The 23,492-nt window shown below is 40.6% G+C and overlaps 1 protein-coding gene across 5 annotated transcripts in view; it reads left to right on the top strand.

Moving 5' to 3' along the window:
• The window catches only part of TMEM267 (transmembrane protein 267), a 157,453-nt gene extending 135,193 nt beyond the window's left edge, over positions 1-22,260 (top strand). For all 5 annotated transcript variants that reach the window (XM_044076859.1, XM_044076849.1, XM_044076841.1 and 2 more), the window contains one exon: positions 20,410-22,260. In XM_044076859.1, coding sequence (XP_043932794.1) covers positions 20,410-20,745 — 336 coding nt within the window. In that variant the 3' untranslated portion in view covers positions 20,746-22,260. The remainder of the gene's footprint in view (positions 1-20,409) is intronic.
• The last annotated feature ends 1,232 nt before the right edge of the window (positions 22,261-23,492 follow it).

The raw sequence follows: 23,492 nt of genomic DNA, 5'->3' as shown, positions 1-23,492 counted from the left end.
TTAAAGCTAAATTGCTGGATGCTCCCTTAAATCAGGACGCCTGTTTGGCAGCAAAGCAGAAGTTCTTAAAAAGATGGAGGAAAGAGCTAAATCTATGCAAACTGTTAAAGATTTCCTACAAGTACAGCCTCCAAGATTTAGTAGGCATTGGCCCTCTAAGAATTGGTCCTTTCCTGCCTCTTCCAGGCCTTCTCAGTCCAAACTCAGAACCAGCAGAGCACTCGGGTTTCAGTCCCAAGGTACGCACAGGACTAAGTAGTGGGGGGGGCTCCCACTTCCAAATCAGGGTGTAGTAAGACTCCCCCCTATGGTAAGCTGTCTCAATGACTTAACTTTAAAACTTCCAAGCACTTCTTAACTGACTGCTCCTTTGGGGGAAAGATTGCTCTGCAGGCCAAAAACTGGGAACTCATTACCCAGGACAAATGGGTTTTAAATATAGTTTCCCAAGGATACAGATTTCACTTCCACACGTTACCAACCCCAAACGGTTGGCCAGCTCTACCCCCAAATCAGTGGGCAGAGGCTCAAAAGCAAGTACTCTCTCTCTCTTAAGCACAAAGGCTCTTCAAACTGTACCAGAAGAGGAAAAGGGACAAGGTTTCTACTCGACTTTTCCTGGTACCCAGAAAAGACAACTCATGGTGTCCTATCCTGGACCTTTCTATCTTAAACACCTTTTTGGTGATTCCAAAATTCAAGATGCTAACTCTTCACCAGTTGCTTCCTATGCTAGGCAAAGATGCCTGACTGGCAACCCTGGATTTAAAGGAAGCCTACCTGCACATCTCAATCAGGGAATCTTGCAGAAGATACCTACACTTCAAAGCAGGCTACATGCACTATCAGTTCTCTGCACTGCCCTTTGGCTTATCTACTGTGCCCAGGGTATTCACAAAGTGCCTAGCTCAAGTCATTGCATTTTGCAGGCAAAGAAATTTTAAAATATACCCATACCTGGACGATTGTCTAATTCAGGCAGAAAGCCAGGACATACTTTTGAATCATCTGGCATTTGTACAAAAGGTGCTAACTTGTCTGGGGTACACCATAAACGGAAAGAAATCACATCTGGTACCCTGTCAACAAATTATATTCCTGGGAGAAAGCTTGAACATAACTTCCCAGATGGCTTTCCTCACACCAGAGAAACAAATTCATTTGACAACTTACTTCAAACTAATGGTCACAAAAACCCTGCTATCTGCAAGGCAAATACTGCAAGCCCTGGGGTTCATGGCCTCCTGCATTCTACTAATTCCATATGCAAGACTGTACATGAGGAACTACAGTGGTATCGAAAAAGCCTATGGTGTCAACATTCTCAGGATCTAGAAGCAATGGTTCCTATCATACCTTGCCTACAGATAGAGTTCCTTTGGTGGGCAGAGGCCTGCCACCAAAACAAGGGACTACCATTCACTCTACCCCCTGCCGCCCAAACCCTAACAGCAGACGCATCAGACTATGCATGGGGGGGCTCACCTGGCAGGGAAGTGCATTCAGGGCAAATGGAACCCAAGTCAAATGCACCTGCATATCAATCAAAAAGGAATGTTACTGTACAGAATGCTCTGACAGCCTTCAAGGACCACATTCTTCCAGGACAAATAATGGTAAAGACTGACAACACCACTGTTATGTGGTACATAAACAGGCAAGGGGGTACTGATTCTTACCCCCCTGCAGACTAGCCATGGCTCTGTGGAACACAGCCTTGAGCTGCCTAGTGCATCTACAGGCTCAATTCCTGCCAGGAAAACTAAATACACTGGCAGACTAACTAAGGAGAAATCTCGTGGACCCACACGAGTGGAAACTGGATCCAAAGACTTTCAACATGTTGATAAACAAATGGGGGAGCCCAGATATAGACCTGTTTGCCTCCCCCCAGACCTACCAATTGGACAAATTCTGCACAAGGACTCCCCACAAAAGAAGCTTGGAAAGTGGATGCTCTATCCTTCAGCTGGAAAAAATCTATCAGTTTATGCCTTTCCTCCTCTGCTTCTCCTCTCCAAAGTACTACTAAAGATCAAACAGGACAAACCAAGGACGATACTGATTGCACCAGACTGGCCACACCAACACTGGTTCCCCCTCTTGCGCAGTGTGTCACTGCTGGCTCCATGGCATCTGCCTCAGGCCCCTACCCTGCTCTCACAGCAGGAGAGCCAGATTCTGCACTCTCAGCTTCAAACCCTGAACCTGGCAGCCTGGTAATTACCTAATCTCTCCATTACCATCCCTCAGTAAACAAGTGTTAGATGTCATATTGGAGGCAAGGAGGCCTAGTACTAGAAAATCTTATGCTGAAAAATGGAAAAGATTCTGTGCCTGGAACCAAACTCAAGGGATGGGCACAGCAACGCCAAGTTTACCTCAGATTCTTCAATACTTAACTGAGATGCTTCACAAGGGCCTTTCTTTTTCCTCCATCAAAATTCACGCCTCAGCCATTTCAGCTCATTACAACACAGAACCACCCATCTTCTCTCATCCACTGCTCAAGCAGTTCCTCAGAGGGTCCAAAAACTTAAGACCACCCAGGTGAGCCTGGGACCTTAACTTTGTATTGGAAAAACTCACTCTTGAGCCATCTTCAAGTGCAGAGTTCAAATTCCTTTCTTAGAAAATGGCGTTCCTTTTAGCAGTTACTTCAGCAAGAAGGGTATCTGAATTACAGGCCCTTATGGCAGTGGAGCCTTTCATCATCTTTCATGTGGACAGGGTGTCCCTCAGGACCAATCCCTCCTTCATACCCAAGGTGGTATCCATTGTGGCTCTTAATCAGTCCATTCATTTGCCAACCTTCTTTTCTAATCCACAGAACAAAGGGGAACGGATACTGCACTCCTTAGATGTGCACAGACAACTTAGATTTTACTTGGACAGGACTAAACCTCAAAGGAAATGTGAACAACTGCTGGTGGCATTTGCTGCAGGGGCAGAGGGGAAGACTATTTCAAAGCAAACCATTTCTAAATGGATAGGTCCTTGCATTCATTTCTGCTATAAGCACCATGGAAAACCTATCCCACAGGGGATTAGATCCCATTCAACCAGGGCTGCATCTACCTCTACAGCCTTTCTCAGAGGTGTCCCTACCAGGGGCATCCTAGAAGCTGCTACCTGGAGTTCTGTACATACTTTCATCAGGCATTACTATTTGCCAATTTTTTCTAAATCCAGAGCTGGCTTTGCCACTGCAATCTTGCAGGGCCTTATAGCTGGTCCTAATGCTATCTAAATTCCTCCTCCCATCCTTAGCTTTGGGAATCTACCCAAATGTGATGACTGCAACAGTGAAACACGAAGAACATTGTACAGTTGTGTACACTTACCATAAATGTAGATGTTCAAGTGTATTCACGGTTGCAGTCCTGGTTACTGTCCCTCCAGCCCCCTGACTTCTTTTGGCTGTACCTGTACTCTCCTTTACTATGCTTAAAAGCTTTTTGGTGTATTTGCTTTTTTGTTGGAGGTATAACCTTGTGTGTGTATATATATATATATATATATATATATATATATATATATATATATATATATATATATATATTTAATTGCTTCCCATTAGGGGGGCACCTGACATCTGGGGCAAGAAAAACTGATGTAATTGCGTCGGCTGCATGCTTTATTCCCTTGTCTACCTGACATCACAGAGGATGAGACAGCAACCGACGCAGGACCCAAGACTTTGATAATCAGGCTGACTGAGGGCTACTGCAAGAAGGTAACCCAGATGTGATGACTGCAACAGTGAATATCCTCTAACATCTACATTTATGGTAAGTGTACACAATTGTACTTTTTGTGTGGACGTTCACTTATAGTTCAAATTTTACATTAGCAGAACGAAGGCCGTAAGGAAGGAACAATTCCCAATTTTTTGTTACCTTTTCGAAAACGAAGTGTGATAGTAAAGTGTCATATCAGTGGCTGTTCCAGTGCATTCAGTTTTATTACAAAAAACATAAAGCTTTGGCATCAGAGCCCAGGACCCATGAGGGAGTCTGTAAACACTTTTGCAAACACTATAAGCTGGGTGTGATTTCCATATCAAAGTTTTATTTAATTTATTTATAGTAAAGTAAAACAAACTTTTCAACCAATACACTATGCTAAACTTAGACAATGAATGACTGGTTGTTAATAGCACCTAAAAAGTGAAATGAGCAAAGGTAAAATTTGCATAGAGTACATACAATAGTTGAAAATACATAAGAATAGAAAATACAAAAGTAAAATGCATGCATTACAAGCAATGTAAAGCAATATTTAGTGGAATGTCTGCAGTAATTGTGAGTAACACCTGTGGAGTGACGAAAAACTAAAGATGGATAGAGACGTGGTATTTGGTGCAAATTGTAAAAAATGAAGAAGGGGTGGTGTGTTTCAGGTGTTAAAGCTAAGATTGTGGGATGAATTTACTTGTGATTGTGCAAGGTGGAAGGGGAAAGTTTTAGAGCTTTTCTAAATCAGCTGAGATTTGGAGACTCCTTATTCAGCAGTTCATGTTAGTCTGTTTTAATTGTTTTATCTCATTTATTATATGTTATGATTTTTATTGTGTTGATGTTTAGGTGTTAAGCCCATAAAGAAACTTGACCTTGAGCATTATTTGGGGAGATAACATAATTTTGGAGAGCAGGGGCTAGTTTAGGGAGGCTTTTTAGTGCAGGAATCTGTTCAGAGTAATAAGCTTGAGACATTGAGACCTAAGCAAGTAAGGTAGTGTGTGAGTAGTCTGATAGCTAGAGAGAGGCAGAAGTTCAGATTTTGTAATGTATAACCCAAAAAATAACAGGAAAGTGGCTGTTTCAGAAACTGGTGTACAACTGCTTTGTTTTAGTTGATCACTTTTGATAACAAAATGAATCAATTTTTTTTAATTATAAACTGGAGAATTCTGGTGTTTTGGGAAGAACATTAGTCAGTAACATGCAGTGCATATTCCAGCTTTAGGATAAATACAGTTTTGGCTGTAGCCTTCTGGGAGTCTGGGAGTCTAACAAGCTCATTGATTTTATACCCAGACCTTTGCTGAGTGACTAAATGTGAAATAAGTGAGGAAGTCTCCACAATACTTCCACAGAAAGTTATGAGAGATGGGGATGTCAAATTGATTTTTTATTAGTAAAGAGGAGGAGCATGTAAGCATCTGATTCATACCAGGTAACATGATGCTTATTTCTGAGGAATCAAGAAGTTTGCTGTCAAGGAACCACTAAAGAAAGAGTTCATTGGACTTATGTTAGTGGCTTTTTTGAATGCAAGTTCAATCATGGAGAGACTGTTGGCACAGATTACCTTATCAAGAAATCCTTCCAGAATTACAACTTTTCCTATTTCTTGCTGTATTGTGTTTGGCCCAGAGTAGATGCCCTGCTCCATGATGAGTTGGAAGACATGGATATGATCAAGGAGAATTTGCTAATTTATGTGTGTGATTTTCTTTCTGTACAGCATTTTTTTCTTGCACTTTTTTTGAAGAAATGGAAATCTGTTCTCTCTTACAGTAACGTAAGAGATAACAGATTTCCATTTCTTCCAAAAAAGTGCATTTCTGTCCACCTGTATATGTCTATATAATGTAGATGTGATTGTGTGTATTTTAGTATATGTATTTAGTTATCCTTGGTTGACCAGGTTGAGCCCGCCTTTGGACTCTTCTGGGGAGAGCAGAGGTGGTATTTCCACTACTCAGGAAATTTGGCCAGGGCATCAAGGAACTTTCCATACACTTTGGAGCTGCTAGATGATGCCAGAGAGCTCCTACAGCAGGAAGGAAGAGGCTTAAGGGAAGCAGCGTGGAGGAGGAGAGAAAAGCTATGGAGAGTTAGGAGGTGGAAAGTGAGAAATTGAAAAAAAACAAACACTTGTTCGATATGGAGCATTACAAAAAGATTTATGTGCGGTGGATGTTAGAAATGTGTTCGTCAGCTAATTGATATAACATAACTTTCTTCACTATCTTAACATACTTAAGTGTCTGTATACCAGCCAGCACTAACTCTGTCATTCTGATTATCTCCCCAAGTAATTGACTCCCTATTGAAATGCTGGCAGTCAAAATAAAAGTGATGAAAAGCCGAAAGAAAAAAAATAACTTTTTTGCAGGGGGTGGGCAGGGGCGGCATGCTCCCACTGCACCCTCTATGTGTAGGACAAGCTCTTCACAACTCCCAAACTTATATGCACCAATTCCAAGATTGCCATACCTCATAGAAAAGGAAATATCCCATGAAATGGCATCTTGGACAATGTAAGTCTGTTCTTTCAGCCATTCTGTGTCCACGTTTTGGGACTCGCTGTAGTGGGTTCCAACATTTCAAATGGTTACCAAGTCAACTCTACTTTCTTCTAATGCTGTACTCCCCATCTCCTATCCTCACTTCCTCTACCCCATATCCCCAGTCCTTCACTCCACCTCCGCTTACTCAAGACATCTCCAATTGATGTGTGTAACATGAGTAAGGTGCACAATGGAGAAGTAATGTGCTTAATCAAATCCTACTGAACACTTCTCTCAGTGACATGCAGCATGGTTAAAGCAGTAATGAGTGCAACCGATGCCTGTTGGATATGGAAGGCATCTTAGGGTAAGGAGCACCATGGTGCAGAAATATTCTTTCTTACTCGGTGCATCCTTCAAATCATGTATAATATAGGCAAGGTACACCATGGAGGATCTCATGTACTGAGAGTCTGTCGTATACTAAACATGTTCTTATGAGAGTCTGCATGTACTACGTTCTACAGAGAAGGCAGTCTCAGCACATCTGCAATAACTAGGAGTGCTGAATGAGCTCTACCTGATGTAAATGCACCGGGGATCATCATTGTTCACTACTGACTTGTGTGATGTACTGATCACATGCTGTGAGGTAGCTGTTGCATAAACATGCTTAATCAAAGTAAAATGTAATTTTGGATTTATTGCTGTGTACTTGTGGACAGATTGTAATGTGAGCATATATCTTCTGTGAATAGATTTTTTTCTGATAGCAGGAAAGTATGATGTGTGCAGTAGCTTATATAATTACTAATCATGTTTTGTAGCATTTGCTTCATGTTGGCATTACATAAAGGAGGGAATAGGATACTGTGTAATTCTCCCTATCATGCCCATCTTTGATTGCAATTACCTGGCTTTTGTACTTCTGTTACTGTGGTTGTGGCTGTAGTAAAGAGAATCTCAATTTTTCTCTGACTGTTGTATCATAGTTTGCTGTACAGGGATTTGCATCTTTATATGTCTGTGGAGTAGCCTTTGAATAGTAATATGATTCTCCGCTTACCTGCTCATACATGTTGTGCATCCTGTGGTGTTACACAGTAGCCTAGTGGTTCAGATGAATTACAATGCAATGCCTTTGAGTTTTGTGTAGTACTTTCTCTGTGAGATATAGACAAGAGGCACTGTGTGGCTAATTTCATAATGATTCCCTCTTGCATTCAATTCTAATGTATGTTATGTAGGGGTAAAAGGATATTTGGGTACAATGATTAGTATATGTATCTATAAATATGGATCTACTTTAAATTCTTGAAAAGCCAAAAGGTCTAGTTGCAAAATGGCAAGAAGGAAACAAATGATGTTCTTCGTGTTTCACTGTTGCAGTCATCACACTTGGGTTATCTGCCTGCAGGTAGCCCTCAGTCGGCTTGAATAGCAGAGTCTTGGGATCTCTGCGTCGGATGCTGTCGCCTCTTCCATGACATCAAGGATATAAAACAGGCAGCCGATGCCATTACATCAGTCTTTCTTGCCGAGAAGGAGCCCGAAGCAAAATCAGTTCGCAAGTGCCAGTTGGCCTCTACCTGAAATTTTCTTTTTTAGAGTTTCAAACCTGAAATCTTCTAAAGCTAAGTACCCCGTTGGGGATCCTTTTTTCTTGCTCTAACCGATGTCAGAAAAAATTAACAATTGTCTTGCCTGTGGACAGCAAATCCCTCACAGAGATTTTCGTTCTTACTGCATCACCTGTTTAAGCCCAGACCACGACGTCCCTCGCTGTCGGTTTTGTTCCTTAACACCCGAACCATTTGTCGTCGGGCTATCTTTGTCACTAAATTATTTCGCTCTCATTCTCCGTATTCTTAAATGACTTTGATAAGCGATCCAACTATCAATCTTCCAAAAAAACGTAAAGATAAAGACAGAGACAGACCGCATAGGTCCAAAACTGCCGACAACGCTTCTGTTAATCTAGTCACTAGTCCACCGGTACTCAGTGAGGCGCCTTTGCAGCCCTTGATTCCCACTTCTACAGATTCTCAGGCAGAGTCCGGTATGCCTCGAGATGCTTCTTCGACTAATGAACCTGCGGATGTCTCTACCTTGGATGGGTCCGGAGCCACTGAGCAAGCACCGGCTTCTGAGTGTGTATTCTGACCTACAGATGTTCGAATTAAACTGACAACTTCGTTTGTAGCTAAAACTACCGTGTTTCTCTGGCCCAGAGTACGCACTACACCTAGAAAACCAACGACCAAAGTACATGCTCAAGCTCCCATGCCACAAAAACAAATGCTTAGAATGGCTGAAGACCTTATTACCCTAATTAGGGGAAGCCAGCCTTCCCCCTGCTAAGAGACAAAGAATTGAGTTTCATTCTGATTCTACAGATCAGGAGTCCAATGATTCTGACCCTTCCTCTGTAACTCTTGCCATCGGGGCATTGAATTGCCAGTTTCACATGTTGAAGTACCAGCAACATATTATGGAACTAGTTAAACAAAAAATGGTGTTACTTCCTGATTGTGCAGAAAATAAAGATTTACAAGAGTTAATGCATTCTGCAAACCAAGTTAGAAGCATAATTTGCAGTGTGGCTTTGATGCCCCAGAAGCATCTTGCAGGGCTGTTGTCACTGGGTCTGTACTGAGAAGGCATGCTTGGCTGAAGGAACAAACCTTGCCAGATCATGTCAAATCAAAATTACTAGACGCTCCTTTAAATAAGGACTATTTGTTTGCCACCAAAGCAGAAGTAGGTTCTTAAAAAGATGGAAGAAAAAGCTAAATCTATGCAAACTGTTAAAAAATTCTTATAAGTGCAACCACCTAGATTTAGTAAGCATTGGCCTTCTAAAAACTGGTCCATTCCAGCCCCTTCCAGGCCTTCTCAATCCAAATCCAGGGGAAACAGACCACCCAGACTTACAGTCTCAGTGTATGCAGAGATCTAAACAATTGAGTGCCCCACCTCAAAAACAGGGAGTGTTAAGCCACTTATGGAAAAAGTTCACAATGACTTTTCAGTTATCCTTCCCAGCCCTGCCCAAGTACGTGTGGCCCTAGGGGGAAAACTTGCCCATCATGCAAAAAACTGGATGTCCATTACTCAGGATCGATTGGTCCTAAACATTATATCCCAGGAATACAGATTCTACTTCCATTCACTGTCAACCCCAAGTGTGTTTCCAGACCTTCCTCCAAATCAGTGGGCAGAGGCTCAGAAGCAAGTACTTTCCCTGCTCAATATCAAGGCTATTCAATCTGTTCCAGTAGAATAAAGGGGACAGGGTTTCTACTCCAGACTGTTCCTGGTGCCCAGAAAAGAGGACTCTTGGCACCCAGTCCTGGATCTATCAATTCTCAACACCTTTCTGGTGGTCCCAAAATTCAAAATGCTTACCCTGCAACAGCTTCTCTCTATGCTAGCCAAGGATGCCTGGTTAGTCACCCTAGACTTAAAAGAAGCTCATCTGCACATCCCCATAATGGAGTCTTGCAGGAAATACCTACACTTCAGGGCAGGCTCTATGCACTATCAATTCTCTGCACTTCCCTTTGGCTTATCTACTGTACCCAGAGTATTCACAAAGTGCCTGGCTCCAGCCATTGTGTACTTCAGGCAGAGAAATATCCAAATTTTCCCATACTTGGATGATTGCCTGATTCATGTGGGCAGCCAGGATTTGCTACTTCAGCACCTGGCATTTGTAAAAAGACTCCTAACTTCATTGGGGTACAATCAACGAAAAGAAATCACAACTGGGGCCCAGTCAAAAAACTTTATTCATGGGAGCAAGCATGAACACAACTTCCCAGATGGCATTTCTCACTCCAAAAAATAGGTCTGTTTGACCAACTACTTCAAACAAATGGCCACCAAAACCCAGCTATCTGCAAGGAAAATACTGCAAGCTCTGGAGTTCATGGCCTCATGCATTCTGCTAATTTCATATGCAAGACTGCATATGAGGAAACTTCAGTGGTACTTAAAAGTTCTTTGGTGCCAACATCTCAGGACCTGGAAACAGTCATTCCTGTCATACCTTGTCTAAGGGCAGAGTTCCTTTGGTGGGCAGAAGCATGCAACCACAACAAGGGACTGCCTTTCACTCAACCCCTCGACACCCAAACCATGACAACAGATGCATCAGACTATGCATGGGGGGCTCACATGGCAGGCAAATGTATTCACGGCAAGTGGAACCCAGGACAAATTCTCCTGCACATCAATCAAAAGGAGATGCTAGCTGTACAGAATGCTCTGACAGCCTTCAAATGTGTAATCCTTCAAGGACAGCTGCTGATAAAAACAGACAACACTACAGTTATGTGGTACATAAACAAGCAGGGGAGAGCCCATTCTTACCCACTCTGCAGGTTAGCCATGACCCTGTGGAACATAGCCATGAGCAACCAAGTGCATCTACAAGTTCAGTTCCTGCCAGGCAAACAAAATTCACTGGCAGAAATCTCCTAGACCCACACAAGTGAAAATTGGAGCCCAGCACCTTCAATCTTCTAATCCAGCTGTGGGGGACACCAGAGGTGGACCTCTTTGCCTCCCCCGCGAACCACCAGTTGAGCAAATTCTGCACCAGGAACCCTTACAGAAGGGCCTGGAAGGTGGATGCCCTATCCTTCAAATGGGAAAACCTCTCAATTTATGCCTTTCCCCCTCTGCCCCTCCTCTCAAAAGTACTACTCAAGATCAAACAGGACAGGCCAAGGGCAATTCTTATTGCCCCAGACTGGCCACGCCAGCACTGGTACCCACTCTTACAGAGTCTGACAACAGTGCCACGCTGGCACCTTCACCAGACACCTTCCCTGCTGTCTCAGCAGGAGAGACAGATTTTGCATCCACAGCTGCAAACCCTAAATCTTGCAGCCTGGCTTATCCTCTGAATATACCACGAGCAACCCTCAGCAAACAGGTGCTAGACATCATTCTTGAGGCCAGAAGGCCTAGTACTAGGAATCCTATGCTGAAAAGTTGGAAAGATATTGCTCTTGGACTCAGTCTCAAGGAAAGGACATAGCAGTGCCCTATGTACCTCAAATCCTGGATTACCTAGCATAGCTACTCCACAGAGGCTTATCCTTCTCTTCCATTAAGATTCATGCCTCTGCCATCTCAGCTCATTATAATACTGAGCCACCTCTTATTTTCTCACCCTCTCATCAAACAGTTCCTTAGAGGGGCTAACAACTTAAGGTCCCCTAGGAGAGCACCCACCCCCTGCCTCGGAACTTAACTTTGTACTGGAAAAGCTCACGCTTCCCCCTTTTGAACCTGCTGCTTCAGCAGAGTTAAAATTCCTCTCTTGGAAAACAGTCTTGCTTTTAGCCATAACTTCAGCAAAAAGAGTGTCTGAGTTACAGGCATTAATGGCTATGGAGTCTTTCATTATTTTCCATGCTGACAGGGTTTCCCTCAGGACTAACCCATGCTTTATGCCTAAGGTGGTGTCCATTGTGGCTTTAAACCAATTCATCCATTTACCAACCTTCTTCCCTAATCCCCAGAATAAAGAGGAAAGGATCCTGCACTCCTTGGACACGCACAGACAGCTCAGGTTCTACCTTGACAGGATTAAACCTTTCAGAAAATCTGAACAGCTGCTAGTCAGCTTTGCTACAGAGGAAGATGACAAGGCCATTTCAAAGCAAACCATTTCCAAATGGATAGCACACGGCATCCATTTCTGCTACAAGCACTATGGAAAACCTACCCCACAGGGGATCAGAACACATTCCACTAGGGCTACTTCCACCTCTACAGCATTTCTCAGGGATTCCCTACCAGAGACATTCTGGAAGCTGCAACCTGGAGTTTTGTACACGCCTTCAAGCATTACCACTTACCTATTTTTTCTAAATCCAGAGCTGGATTTACTACAGCAGTCTTACAAGACCTGCTAGCCAGCCCTAACACTTCTTGACTGTCTCCACCCTTCCTCAGTTTTGGGAATCAAACCAAGTGTGATGACTGCAACAGTGAAACACGAAAAACATAGTACAGTTGTGTACACTTGCCATAAATGTAGATGTTCGAATGTATTCACTGTCGCAGTCCTGGTTTCCCTCCCTCCAGCCCCCTGGTTTTCTCCGTCATTCTACCTATCCTCTCTATGGCCATTTTTAATGGCAGTGGTATTTACTTTTTACTGGTGGTGTTCCCACACCATATACTAGCTTTCTATTTGGGGGGGCTCCTGACATTTGGGGCAAGAAAAACTGATGTAATGGCATCGGCTGCCTGTTTTATACTCCTGACGACCTGACGTCATGGAAGAGGCGACAGCATCCGATGCAGAAATCCCAAGACTCTGGTATTCAGGCTGACTGAGGGCTACCTGCAGACAGATAACCCAAGTGTGATGACTGCAACAGTGAATACACTTGAACATCTACATTTCTGGTAAGTGTACATAACTGTACTTTGCATTCACGAATGTCCAGATCGTCATTAAGTTTTCACAGTGAAAGGAGCCAGTTAGCCATTGTGGTGAACTTTGCCCTTTTCTCCACTATAGTATGATCTCGGAGTTGGCATATTTAGTGGTGGAGGGTATGGGGGACACATTTGGTTTGTTTTAAGTTTTGTTGACCAATTGTTTACTTACCAGGGGAAAATTTGCAACAATCTGAATGTTCGTGAATCTAAACGTTCGTTTCTGTCTCACCGTTTTGCAACTCGACATTTTGGTAATTCATTATTTTGACATATATATATATATATATATATATATATATATATATATATATATATATATATATATATAAAATTTCCCCCATTGCAGGATCTAGAAAGTAGAATGTTGAAAGATGATGAGTGAAATGACTGCATTTCAAAAAGGGTATTACAATTTTATTTGTGGGATTTGAATATAATCATTAGCACTGAGGTAATAGGGGATATAAATGAGCTATAGTTCATGAATGGGGAAGGTATGTGGTAATGTATGTGAAGAAAATGAGACTTGCCTTTGTATCTGAAATTAAATTGTCTAGAATGCAATGTAGATATTGCACAAGGTGTGCTATATATAGGTAAAATGGGATCCATGCATTTGGTTGAAGAGTAGTTGGCTGAATAACAAAAATTTAAAATGTGTTGAAAACTAACTTCATCAAATCGGAATTCATAGAAAAGTGTAAGCTGTTTAATAAACAACTACAGCTATGTGGGAATTGTATGTAGTTGTTTAGCTGACCAACTGTCAAAAAGGTGTTACTTACTGTTAGTGTGGTTTCTTTTGGTGCACCAGCAGTGATTCACTGTTTGGTCATTCTTTTTTCTCCTGTGTTGTGCAGCCGTAGAGTTAAGTAAGATAGGTGTTTGCACCCCACATCCCACATGGGGGTACAAGAAGGCTTGTCCTCCTGTAAAAAAAATATACTTTTGCTGTGTTTAATGCTTTTTACAAGCTGTAATTTAATTTCATGGAAAAATCATTCTATCAGTTTCCACTGAATTTTTCCATGGATTTGTGGATCAACAAAATAAGGTTCACTAAAGATCCACATAGTCATTTATAACATACATAATGACTAAATGTGTGCATTTAGTAATATATTAATTGACTGATGTGTTTAAGGAAATACTAGGTAGTGATGGTTTGTTTAAGGTTTGGAGGTTTTAGTCAGAAAAAGTGAGGTCTAAATCACTGTTATTTTGTTTGTTATTGGAAACTAATCCCAAAGGAAGAGAAAATAATATAAACTAGTATCTGTAGTACATCAGAATTATGGTTATAAGCTTTTTATGGCAAGTTGCCAAAGGGGGTAGAAAGGCTAGTTGTAAGTTTGATAGATGTTTTTTATTTTTGTCATGTTAGCATGTCTGTAATATTTTGATGACTGGGTACATGTTGGGATGTTGCAGCAAGAGAAAGCTCCCATAGTAATGTTCTTCTTTCGGCTTTTCCCGGTTAGGGGTCGCCACAGCGGAACTCTGGTCCGCTAATGATTGGTAGATTTTTACGGTGCCAAGGTGCCAGCTCGATGCCCAACCTTCAACGAAGGCATGGCCATTCTACGCATGTCTTTCGAACACCACTCAACCGCGGGGAGGACATGCAGACTGCACACAGAAGGCATTCCAGCTGAAAATCGAACGGGAGAACCACTTGCTGTTAGGCAGCAACGCTACCACTGCACCAGCGCGGCTTGGCTAATATAGTAAGACTTAATGTAGAAAAGCCTTTGACAGAATCCAGTTGTACTCTCCAATGAAGGTACTGTTGTAGTTTCTGGATTTACTGAAGAAGTTGTAAAGAGTTTAAGGCATTATATGATAGAGTTAATGACATACTGGCATGATTTTTTTCTTTTGGAATATTCAGAGAAACAAAGCAAGGGTGCACAGTGCTGCATTGCACTTTGTGTTGTGTTTGACTCCTTGTTTGCATTAGCGAGGGATTTCAGACCTGAAAGTGAGAATCTTTAAAGTATCATTTACCTGACAAATTCTGAGAAAGATATTGTTATTTCAGATGTAGGATAGGTTTAGTGACATGAGCTGCAACATGAATTAAATTAAACTGTAGATAGTGGAAGGTTAATGGAGGAAGCATGTCCTAGTATGAAAAGGTGTCGTGGTTTGGGAGCCATTGGACAGGTACATAAATAAGGCAAATGGGAAAGTTGAACAAGAGATTAAAGGATGACATTCAAGCATTAAAGATATGATGGGTCTGGAACTGTGTCAGAGTACAATCACTGCATATGTTTGTTACCACTCATATGCCTTTCAGGCATTTCTGGCAGGGGTGATAGTGAACTTATAAGTATATAAATGTGTCATAGCCTTAAGACCAATATAGTCATGGGATGAAGGTAAGGGTAGAGTAGTTTGGAATAATTTAGTATTGCGTAAGGCATGTGGAGGGTTGAATGTTCCTGACCCAGCACTACACTGTGAGGTGGTGAAGGTGACAATGTTTTGTCTTCTTCCACTTCAAACTTATGATGTGAAGTTGAAAACAATCATGAAGTCAATTATACTAATCCATGAGGACTTTGAAATGTATGGTGGGGAAAGTGCACAGAAAGAAGAGCTGCTGTATGCAGTGAAACAAGCAGTGCGTTTCATGAGAAACTTCAGAATGGATTTATATGGGAATGAATTGTGTAATACCAGTTGGCTAGGGGGGATTCAGTCATAGGGAGAAAAGGGACACTAAAGTAACATATTGGGAACAGTTGAGGTATAAGATGGAATGGGTCTTTTGTGGAGGGGGGTCAGATACAACAGAAGTATGAGTTTCCGTGATATTTTCCAGTGTAATTTGAGCAATAGTTAATGCAGTGTGAAATATGCTATTGAGAGAGGTTTTGTGTTAGCAACATCTTTACAGATGTTATTGATGGAGGTTTGGGGAGAAAAATCCATATATGAAAAGATTAGTGAGTACAGCATATAAGGAGGAAATTAAGTCTTAATGATGGGATAAGTTGCCGAGGGAATGGGGCAGTATTTGTGAGAATAAATAGATGAAAATTATGGAAAATATACTTAATATATTTAACAACATTTTAGTATCTTTGCAAAGAAATGCCTTCAGAAGTACCAAAAAGTCAAAGTAAAGTGTTTCCAAATGGGGGGGGGGGGGGCGTACATTGTTGGAGGTGTAATAAGGAAGTTTGGGCTACTTGCCATCACATTTTTTGATTATGTTCATAATTGATTGGCTTTAAAGACGAGTTAAAGCAGATGATTTTAAGGGAAGAAATGCAAATAAAGAAGAAATGTATACTATTAGATAAGCATAATGCTATTAGGAGCAAAAGAGATTTGGCAAGTTTATATCTGGTTAGTTTAGCTGCTAAGGAAACCTTGACTAGAAATTGGTAATTCCCAGGAAGGACTGAAAGGAAGGAAGTTACTGTATCAATGGATAAAACTGAATTACTTCTTACAGATATTCTCTTTGCCCATCTGCTTTTCTGCTTGTAAGCTGGCTTCAACAGACAATGTTTAGGGTGGAATACAGGAATGATGTAAGTGGCTGGATGTGAGCCATGTAAGAGTAGGTACTAAAGTGTTCTAGATATTTAAAGTAAGGTTAACTGCTCTTTTGGGGTGATGTATGTAATCTGCAAGTTCTTGTCTGGCTGTCTGCTGTAATGTTGTGTCATTCAGCTGGTCATGTGTTGTTCAACTTTCATCTGCTGAGTCAATAGTATGGTATAGAATTCTGCCATGCTGTACCTTGTTGTGTAACAAGCCATCTCAAGTTCTTCACACTGATCTCCGCTGTGCATTGCATTTGGCAAGAGTGACAAATTGCACTGTCATCCCTCTGAAAATATTGCATAAATCAGATAGATGTAAGGGGTTTGCACTGATTTTCATCTTGTAACATCTTTTCCTGAGTCCCACTATATGTCTGCTAATCTGTTTCACAGTATCTTTTTGTACAATTCCCAAACCCTTTTGGCCACTTGTAATTGAGAATACCTTTCTCTGGCAAGGAACTCCTGTATCACACTAACTTATGCATTCAGATGAAAAACATATTCAATCTATGTGTCGTCCCATTCAGAATAAAAGTCTTTTTGAGATACATCAACAATATTCTCATCAGTGCATAAAATATGGGTTTCTGCTGGACTTTCACAATCTTCTAAGTATGTATTCCTCTGTGGTACAATTACTCACAGTCTGTGGATTACTGTGGTACCACTATTCACAGTATGTGTGGATTATTGTGAAACATCTGGTGTATTAAGGCCTCTGTTACGTACACATTTATAGGTAAGTAACTTTAGGCACTTAGTGCTTTAATCTAACTACTTACCAAGCACCATTTCCTAAACCAGTTTTGCTTTTCCTTGTGTGTGTTGGGGGGGGGGGGGGTTGTGCCAACAACATAAACACACATATTGGGCCCTGCCCCATCCACATTCTCCAAGGTTGCAACAGTCTTTTCTTTGATGGGCAGTTTTGATGAAGACTGACTGTGGCAGATTACGGAGTCCTGTTCCACTTTACTCTCCCAGCACTGGAGACGGGGGAGGTTGGAATCGGCAAATGGCACAGGCATCTGCTTACCGTCATGGCTAGCAGTCAGCTGAGTTGTATTTGTAAACTTCAGTGGTCGTTTACATGACCTTTGTTTGCAATTTACTCAGGAGATGAGCCAGAGGTGTGTACAAACATGTAGCCTATTTCCCAGACTACCTTGCACTCTACATATTGCACAGTCTATCTGATTGACAGGAGATAAAAAATATCTCGATGTTAATTTAAAAAGAAGCATTCATTTGTGTGTTGGGCCTGTTTGTGTTATACCCAGTGTACTTTTATTTCTATATAGTTGACTGTTTCCGCTTACTACTTAACCATATTAAGTGCAACCTGTACTTTATGTTTTGGAAGTGTTTGTTTTGGTTATTACTTTTTTTCTGATCTCCAGGCTCTGTTTTGAAGAGCCTTATTTGTTTTTCACAGTTGATCTTGCATTTGTATACATGCCTGTGCATTAGTTTACATTTAAATTAAAGGTATTAGTCTGCCAGTCTTCCAGAGAATTTAAGTGTAGGCTAAATGTTTGCAAGCAAATGTGCAAAGCCTGCTCATGGAAGTACAGAACACTGTCAAATTGTTCCTGCTAGCCTTTAGTTACCTACCTCTCTTTCCTTTGCCTTTATTTACCACCCCTTCTTCTGTCCCTTGCCCTTAACAGACCATGAGCTCCACCTCCAAGTCTAACATGAATTTCCAGAGCTTCAGCACTCTGTCCGTAAAGGAATGCTTCCTTAAATATTTAAAGTTTGTTAACATGGTAAGTGGGTTAGTCCATAGACCACAGACTGCGCCACAAGGGCAAGGGTAAAAACAACATATAAAGACATGGACATGTCTGGAAAATTGAGTAGCCAGTGCAGCAGTATGTATTCTAAGGAGTGAGAGGAAGCTGGAGTACTCTGAGAAAATCCACACAAACTAGAACTGTCAATCTTTTAGCACAGGAATTCTGAACAAAGTCCAAAATAATGGGGTACAAAAGCCCAAAAAGGGAAACAAGTTTTAAGTATTGCTCTTGGCTCTTATAACGTTAAAAAGTTGATACAATAACAGGTTTGTTGTAGGGGTTCATATGAATCCGTCGACAGCCGAAACATCGACGCTTACCTCATCGACACCAAAGCATCGACCGTTCAGAACATCGACAATCCAGGTAAGCGATTTTCCCCCTTACAGGACCCATGGTAGCACTTGTTTCGTTAGTGCGACGCTATGGACAACGCAAATTCTCAACAGTCGCTACCATGGGTCCTAAGTGCTACCATGGGTCCTGTAAGGGGGAAAATCGCTTACCTGGATTGTCGATGTTCTGAACGGTCGATGCTTTGGTGTCGATGAGGTAAGCGTCGATGTTTCGGCTGTCGACGGATTCATATGAACCCTTGTTGTAGTATGCATTTTCTGAAAGGTACAAACTTTGAAATTCAAATATCTGTCATTATTTACTGACTTCAGTTTTCAGTGTGGAACAGACCAAAAATATATAAGTCAAAATCTGGACAGTTGAGAGATATGACACAAATAGAGGGAAAACATGCAAATCCTTGACACCTGAACTGTAAGGCATCGATGTTTCCACTTTGACACACTGACTGCATTTCTTAATAATTGTCTGTCTGACATTAGGCCCTTTTCTCCTTAATTCTATATAACATACACATTTTGTGGTAGTGCTCTATTCTCACATTATTCCCTTCCATTTTATGTACCGTACAGTTTGTACATATTCACCTCTTTGAGACGTTCTCCATCTCCTTGATATCATTCTACTCCTGACAGCTTTTCTGCAGATAATCTGTACTAGCTTTGTAACTCTGAAGGTATAGCTTCCAGATACAACTTTGTCAGTGTTCCATACAGTAGAAGATTGATCTCTACATAGATGGAGTCAACACTCAGCATTTTGCTGATCCCAGACTTAACAGTCACACACTGTACTTACTGGATTAATCTCACAATATTATAATGACTCCTATAATTCATCTCTATCACTGTTTCAAGGTACTGCAGTCCACTTTACATGTCCTCCTGGTGTCAGACCCACACCAAATGCATCAGTAAACCTTGTGCCATTCCTCAGCTTACTGCTAGTCTTTTCAGGTTATACTATAGACCGGCCCCAATTATTCCGTCATTTGTAAATAGATTTACTTCATTCTGTCATATCCATCTTGGAGGTTTGTGTGTGTTTATTTCAATGCATTGTAATATATGTTACCGATAGTGATAGCATTTTGATTGTGTGAGTTGTTCTGAGCCAATCCAGGGCTGTGTTTGGGGACAGAAATTAGAGTCTATTTAAGAAAGCAGGTTGGCTACTGACTGACTCCATTGCTGGTTCAAAGAAATATAGGAAATATTGAAAGTAATTGCTGGTTCTCCTGCTGTGGCGTACTAAACAAAATAGTAACTCTATTGTTTAATAAACGGAGAGAGATATTAAAGCAGATTGTTTTGAGATTTCAAGTTATGAGATCTTGAAAATCTGTATTTTGGACATTGGAGTCAAGAAGTAAGCTAGTTTTCTTTCTTTTATTTATTTTTTTTGTAACAACGGAAGATACTGCATTGACTGACATGCCAGATATGTTCAGAAGAAAGTGCAAGAGCTTTGTTGACTTCATATTTTAATGATTTCTCAATGGATTCGGTTATCTTTTAATTTTAGTTATAACCAAAAATAAATGAAGGGTGTAAAGCTTGAAGACAGGTTTCTCTACCTAAACATATAGTTAAGTCATACCTCTCAACCTTATAGAGCAAGAAATTTAGACAAAGTCATAAAGAAAAGTGGAACAAAGGCCCAGAAATAGGGATACATTTTAAATATTGCTATTACAGACTTAGAAAGTTGATAGAATAACATTTGGCATTAGCATGAATTTTCTGAAGAGTATTAATTCTGAAACTCAAATGTCTGTCATTATTTTCTTACTTCAGTCTTTAATGATTTGCTGCTAATTTGCCAGAAAACCATAATTTTATGAAAAACTGGCCAAAAATAGGCAAAAATCTGGACATTCTCTGAAAATCTGTACAGTTGAGAGGTATGAGTTAAGTCATGAATGTATTGATTTTGGAGTATTCAGGCTCTGAACTAATGTACCTATTTTTGATACTCTTTTAAGGCTGCATTGAATCTGCCACGAAGGCCACCTCTGCATTGCTCTACTGTAATTCCTGTTGTGGTGCTTCTTATAAAAGTAGCTATGCGGCTCTTCAAACTAAAAGACTCCCTATGCTTTCTTCCTTGGATGGTGTTTATATCCTGGACTTCTCATCATGTTCGAGATGGTGTTCGTCAAGGACTTTGGCTTTGCCCATTTGGAAGCACAGCTGCATTACCATACTGGCTTTACATAACAATTACAGCAACTTTGCCATACCTCTCATCAGTGTTGATGTATTTAACAGGCACTCAAGAAATGATGTCTTTAAAGCATGGCATCCTTATCGATGTGTGAAATAACAGTGAGGGAGCTGTTTTGACACATTCATTATTCTATCTGTTGTATGTTTTGGGGATGGATATAAGCTTGTCTTTACATGTGTAAGAGTGTAATCATTTAATGTGTATATAACCATTCTGCCAAGGTGTTTGATCAGTACATAAAAAAACACTTGTTGCAAAACTGTGCAGAGATTGAAATGTGCGTAGTAAGAGCTGTTTACATTTATTGCTACTGTGGTCTGGTGTGCACATCTATACACATGGCACAGCTTTGGGGGCATTGTTTCAGTTTTATAATACCTTTACAGCAGTAAGTGAACTAAACACAGGGTGGTGTTCTCTTATCTTTACATGATACTGCATTATGGTAGTTTGGAAAGAGGAAGCCTGTTTGCATGCAGTAATGTAATTAAACAATGGTCATTTTTACTTGTTAACTTTCCATGCATGCTACTTCTTAAATAAAGTAATTACCCAACCAGGAAGCATGGTTGCAGCTGAATTTTCGAAGAATATATGAAGGTGATCATAGTACAATTTTATCTTTATTATTCCAGTCATGGAATGCTTTCCTTAGTTTGAGTTCTGACCAGTACAAGTTCAAGCAGTGCGACCTTGAATACTGTTTATTAAATGATGCCCCCCAGATCTAAACTTATTTGGGGAAGACAACACTAGTCTTAAAATTCTGTGCAATGATATTTTGATTTTTAGAAATTTTTATATAATAGGATCAGGGTAAGTGTAGAAGGATAAATGGGTGAATGTTGTTCTTTCATCTGTGCATGCACACGTGTCTTTATGGTGGTTGTGGGTCATTTTTGTAAAGTGAACAAGAGACAGCTAACTGTTTAATTTTACTTGACTTATGTATAGGAAATGTTATGTATGTATTGGCAGGCCAAAAGTTGTTTTTGGATATATATATATATATATATATATATATATATATATATATATAGCAGATGCTTGGGAGTATTTTCTATGACATGAGGGAGACATTGTATGAAAAACAATGGGAACAAGTAATCTAAAGGTTTTGGAGTAGATGGTTGAGGTTAAAGACTCGTACTTGAATTTTATTAGTGTTGCTTTAATGGTTTGTTTGTAAAGAAGTGAATTACCTTCATTCACTTTGCCAGATTTTAATACATTCCTGTTGTCTTTGGTCAGTACTTTGAGACCTATGTGATGTGGGTGTGATTGGTGGAAAGAGAGGGAGGGAATCAAAGCTATCAAAAAACTAGAGAGTGTGTGCTACATATTGTTTAGAGGTGAAACAGAATAGTTATCAACATATAACATGGATTAAGGTAGAAGGAAAAGTATCTTAATTGCAAATGATTAAATGTAAGATCATTTTTTAGTGTGCTTTGCACACAGACATGCACTGTATTGCACTTGGCTTTATTCATGTGTACAGCTGAATTGCACATGTTGAAATTCTGTTCTGTCTAGCTGTGTTGCACTCAATCTAAAATACTACTAAACAAATAAAATATTGTTAATTAAAACAATATTTAAAATATTTTGGTCTGATTCACTTGTTGTTGTTGGTCTTTCGGCTTTTTCCCAGTAAGGGGTTGCCACATCGGAACTCCGGTCCGCTAATGATTGGCAGTAGATTTTTTACGAAATGCCGAGGTGCCAACTCTACACCCAACCTTCAACGAAGGCACGCCCATTTATACACGCATGTCTTTGGAACGCTATGTAACTGCGGGGAGGACATGCAGACTCCACACAGAAGGCGCTCCCAAGCCGAGAATCGAACGGGAGAACCTCTTGCTGTGAGGTAACAACGCTACCTCCGTACCACCGCAGCATACTATTTTGGTCTGATTCAGTATTTTCAGAAATTTACTTAGTAGTGATGCTTGTTTTGCTAAGGTTTGCCATTAGTCTTTTTCATTAAAACCCAATTTAAAGGACAGCTGTAATAAGAAATTGAAAAAAATGCTCTCTTGATCTGCTGTACAGCACTTCTAACCGTACATCTTTCTTCACTTATTTATAACTTGTTTTTCCTTAAAATGGAATAGTAGGAACAGACATTTCTGATTATTTTCTTCTGTCTTCCACTTGGGCTTTTTCTCCCAACTGTGAGTTTGTTTTGCTCTTCCTACCCAGTCATTGTTCTGTTACCATTGACTTAAAACTGTGATGTGTTAAATCATTTTTGAATAGCCCATGTGAAAGGTGCCAGTGGCATTTTAAGTGAGATTTGGGTGGTATAGTACTACACTGGTTACCTTGATGTCCCTTAGTGCGTGGTTCTCTGGTTTACTTCATGGCTATGGTACCTTCATTGGTGAGTCCGCACACCTTCATTTTATTTATTTTTTTTTTAGGGAGGGGAAGGGATCCTTGGATGTTCTTCATGTTTCACTGTTGCAGTCATTACATTTGGGTACTCTGCTGGCAGGTTGCCCTCAGACGGCCTGAATTCCAAAGTCTTGGGTACTGCGTTGGTTGCCGTCTCCTCTTCCATGACGTCAGGTCGTCAGAGGTATAAAACATGCAGCCGACGCCATTTTCTTTAGTCTTTCTTGCCGTACGGTACCCGAAGAAGCATTTTGCAAGTGCCAGTCGGCCAACTACTGAAATATTCGACTTTTAGTTTCAGAACTGAAGTCTTCACTAAAGCTAAGTACCCCATTTTGGAAACTTTTTTCTTGCTTTTTACCGATGTCAGAAAAAGTTAATAATTGCATTACTTGTGGGAAGCAAATACCTCATAAGGATTTCCATTTATACTGT

This window comes from Protopterus annectens, chromosome 1.part1, assembly GCF_019279795.1.
Source record: "Protopterus annectens isolate FY-2018-M chromosome 1.part1, PAN1.0, whole genome shotgun sequence".
Classification (NCBI taxonomy): domain Eukaryota; kingdom Metazoa; phylum Chordata; order Ceratodontiformes; family Protopteridae; genus Protopterus; species Protopterus annectens.
This window is presented reverse-complemented; position numbering and strand designations above follow the sequence as displayed.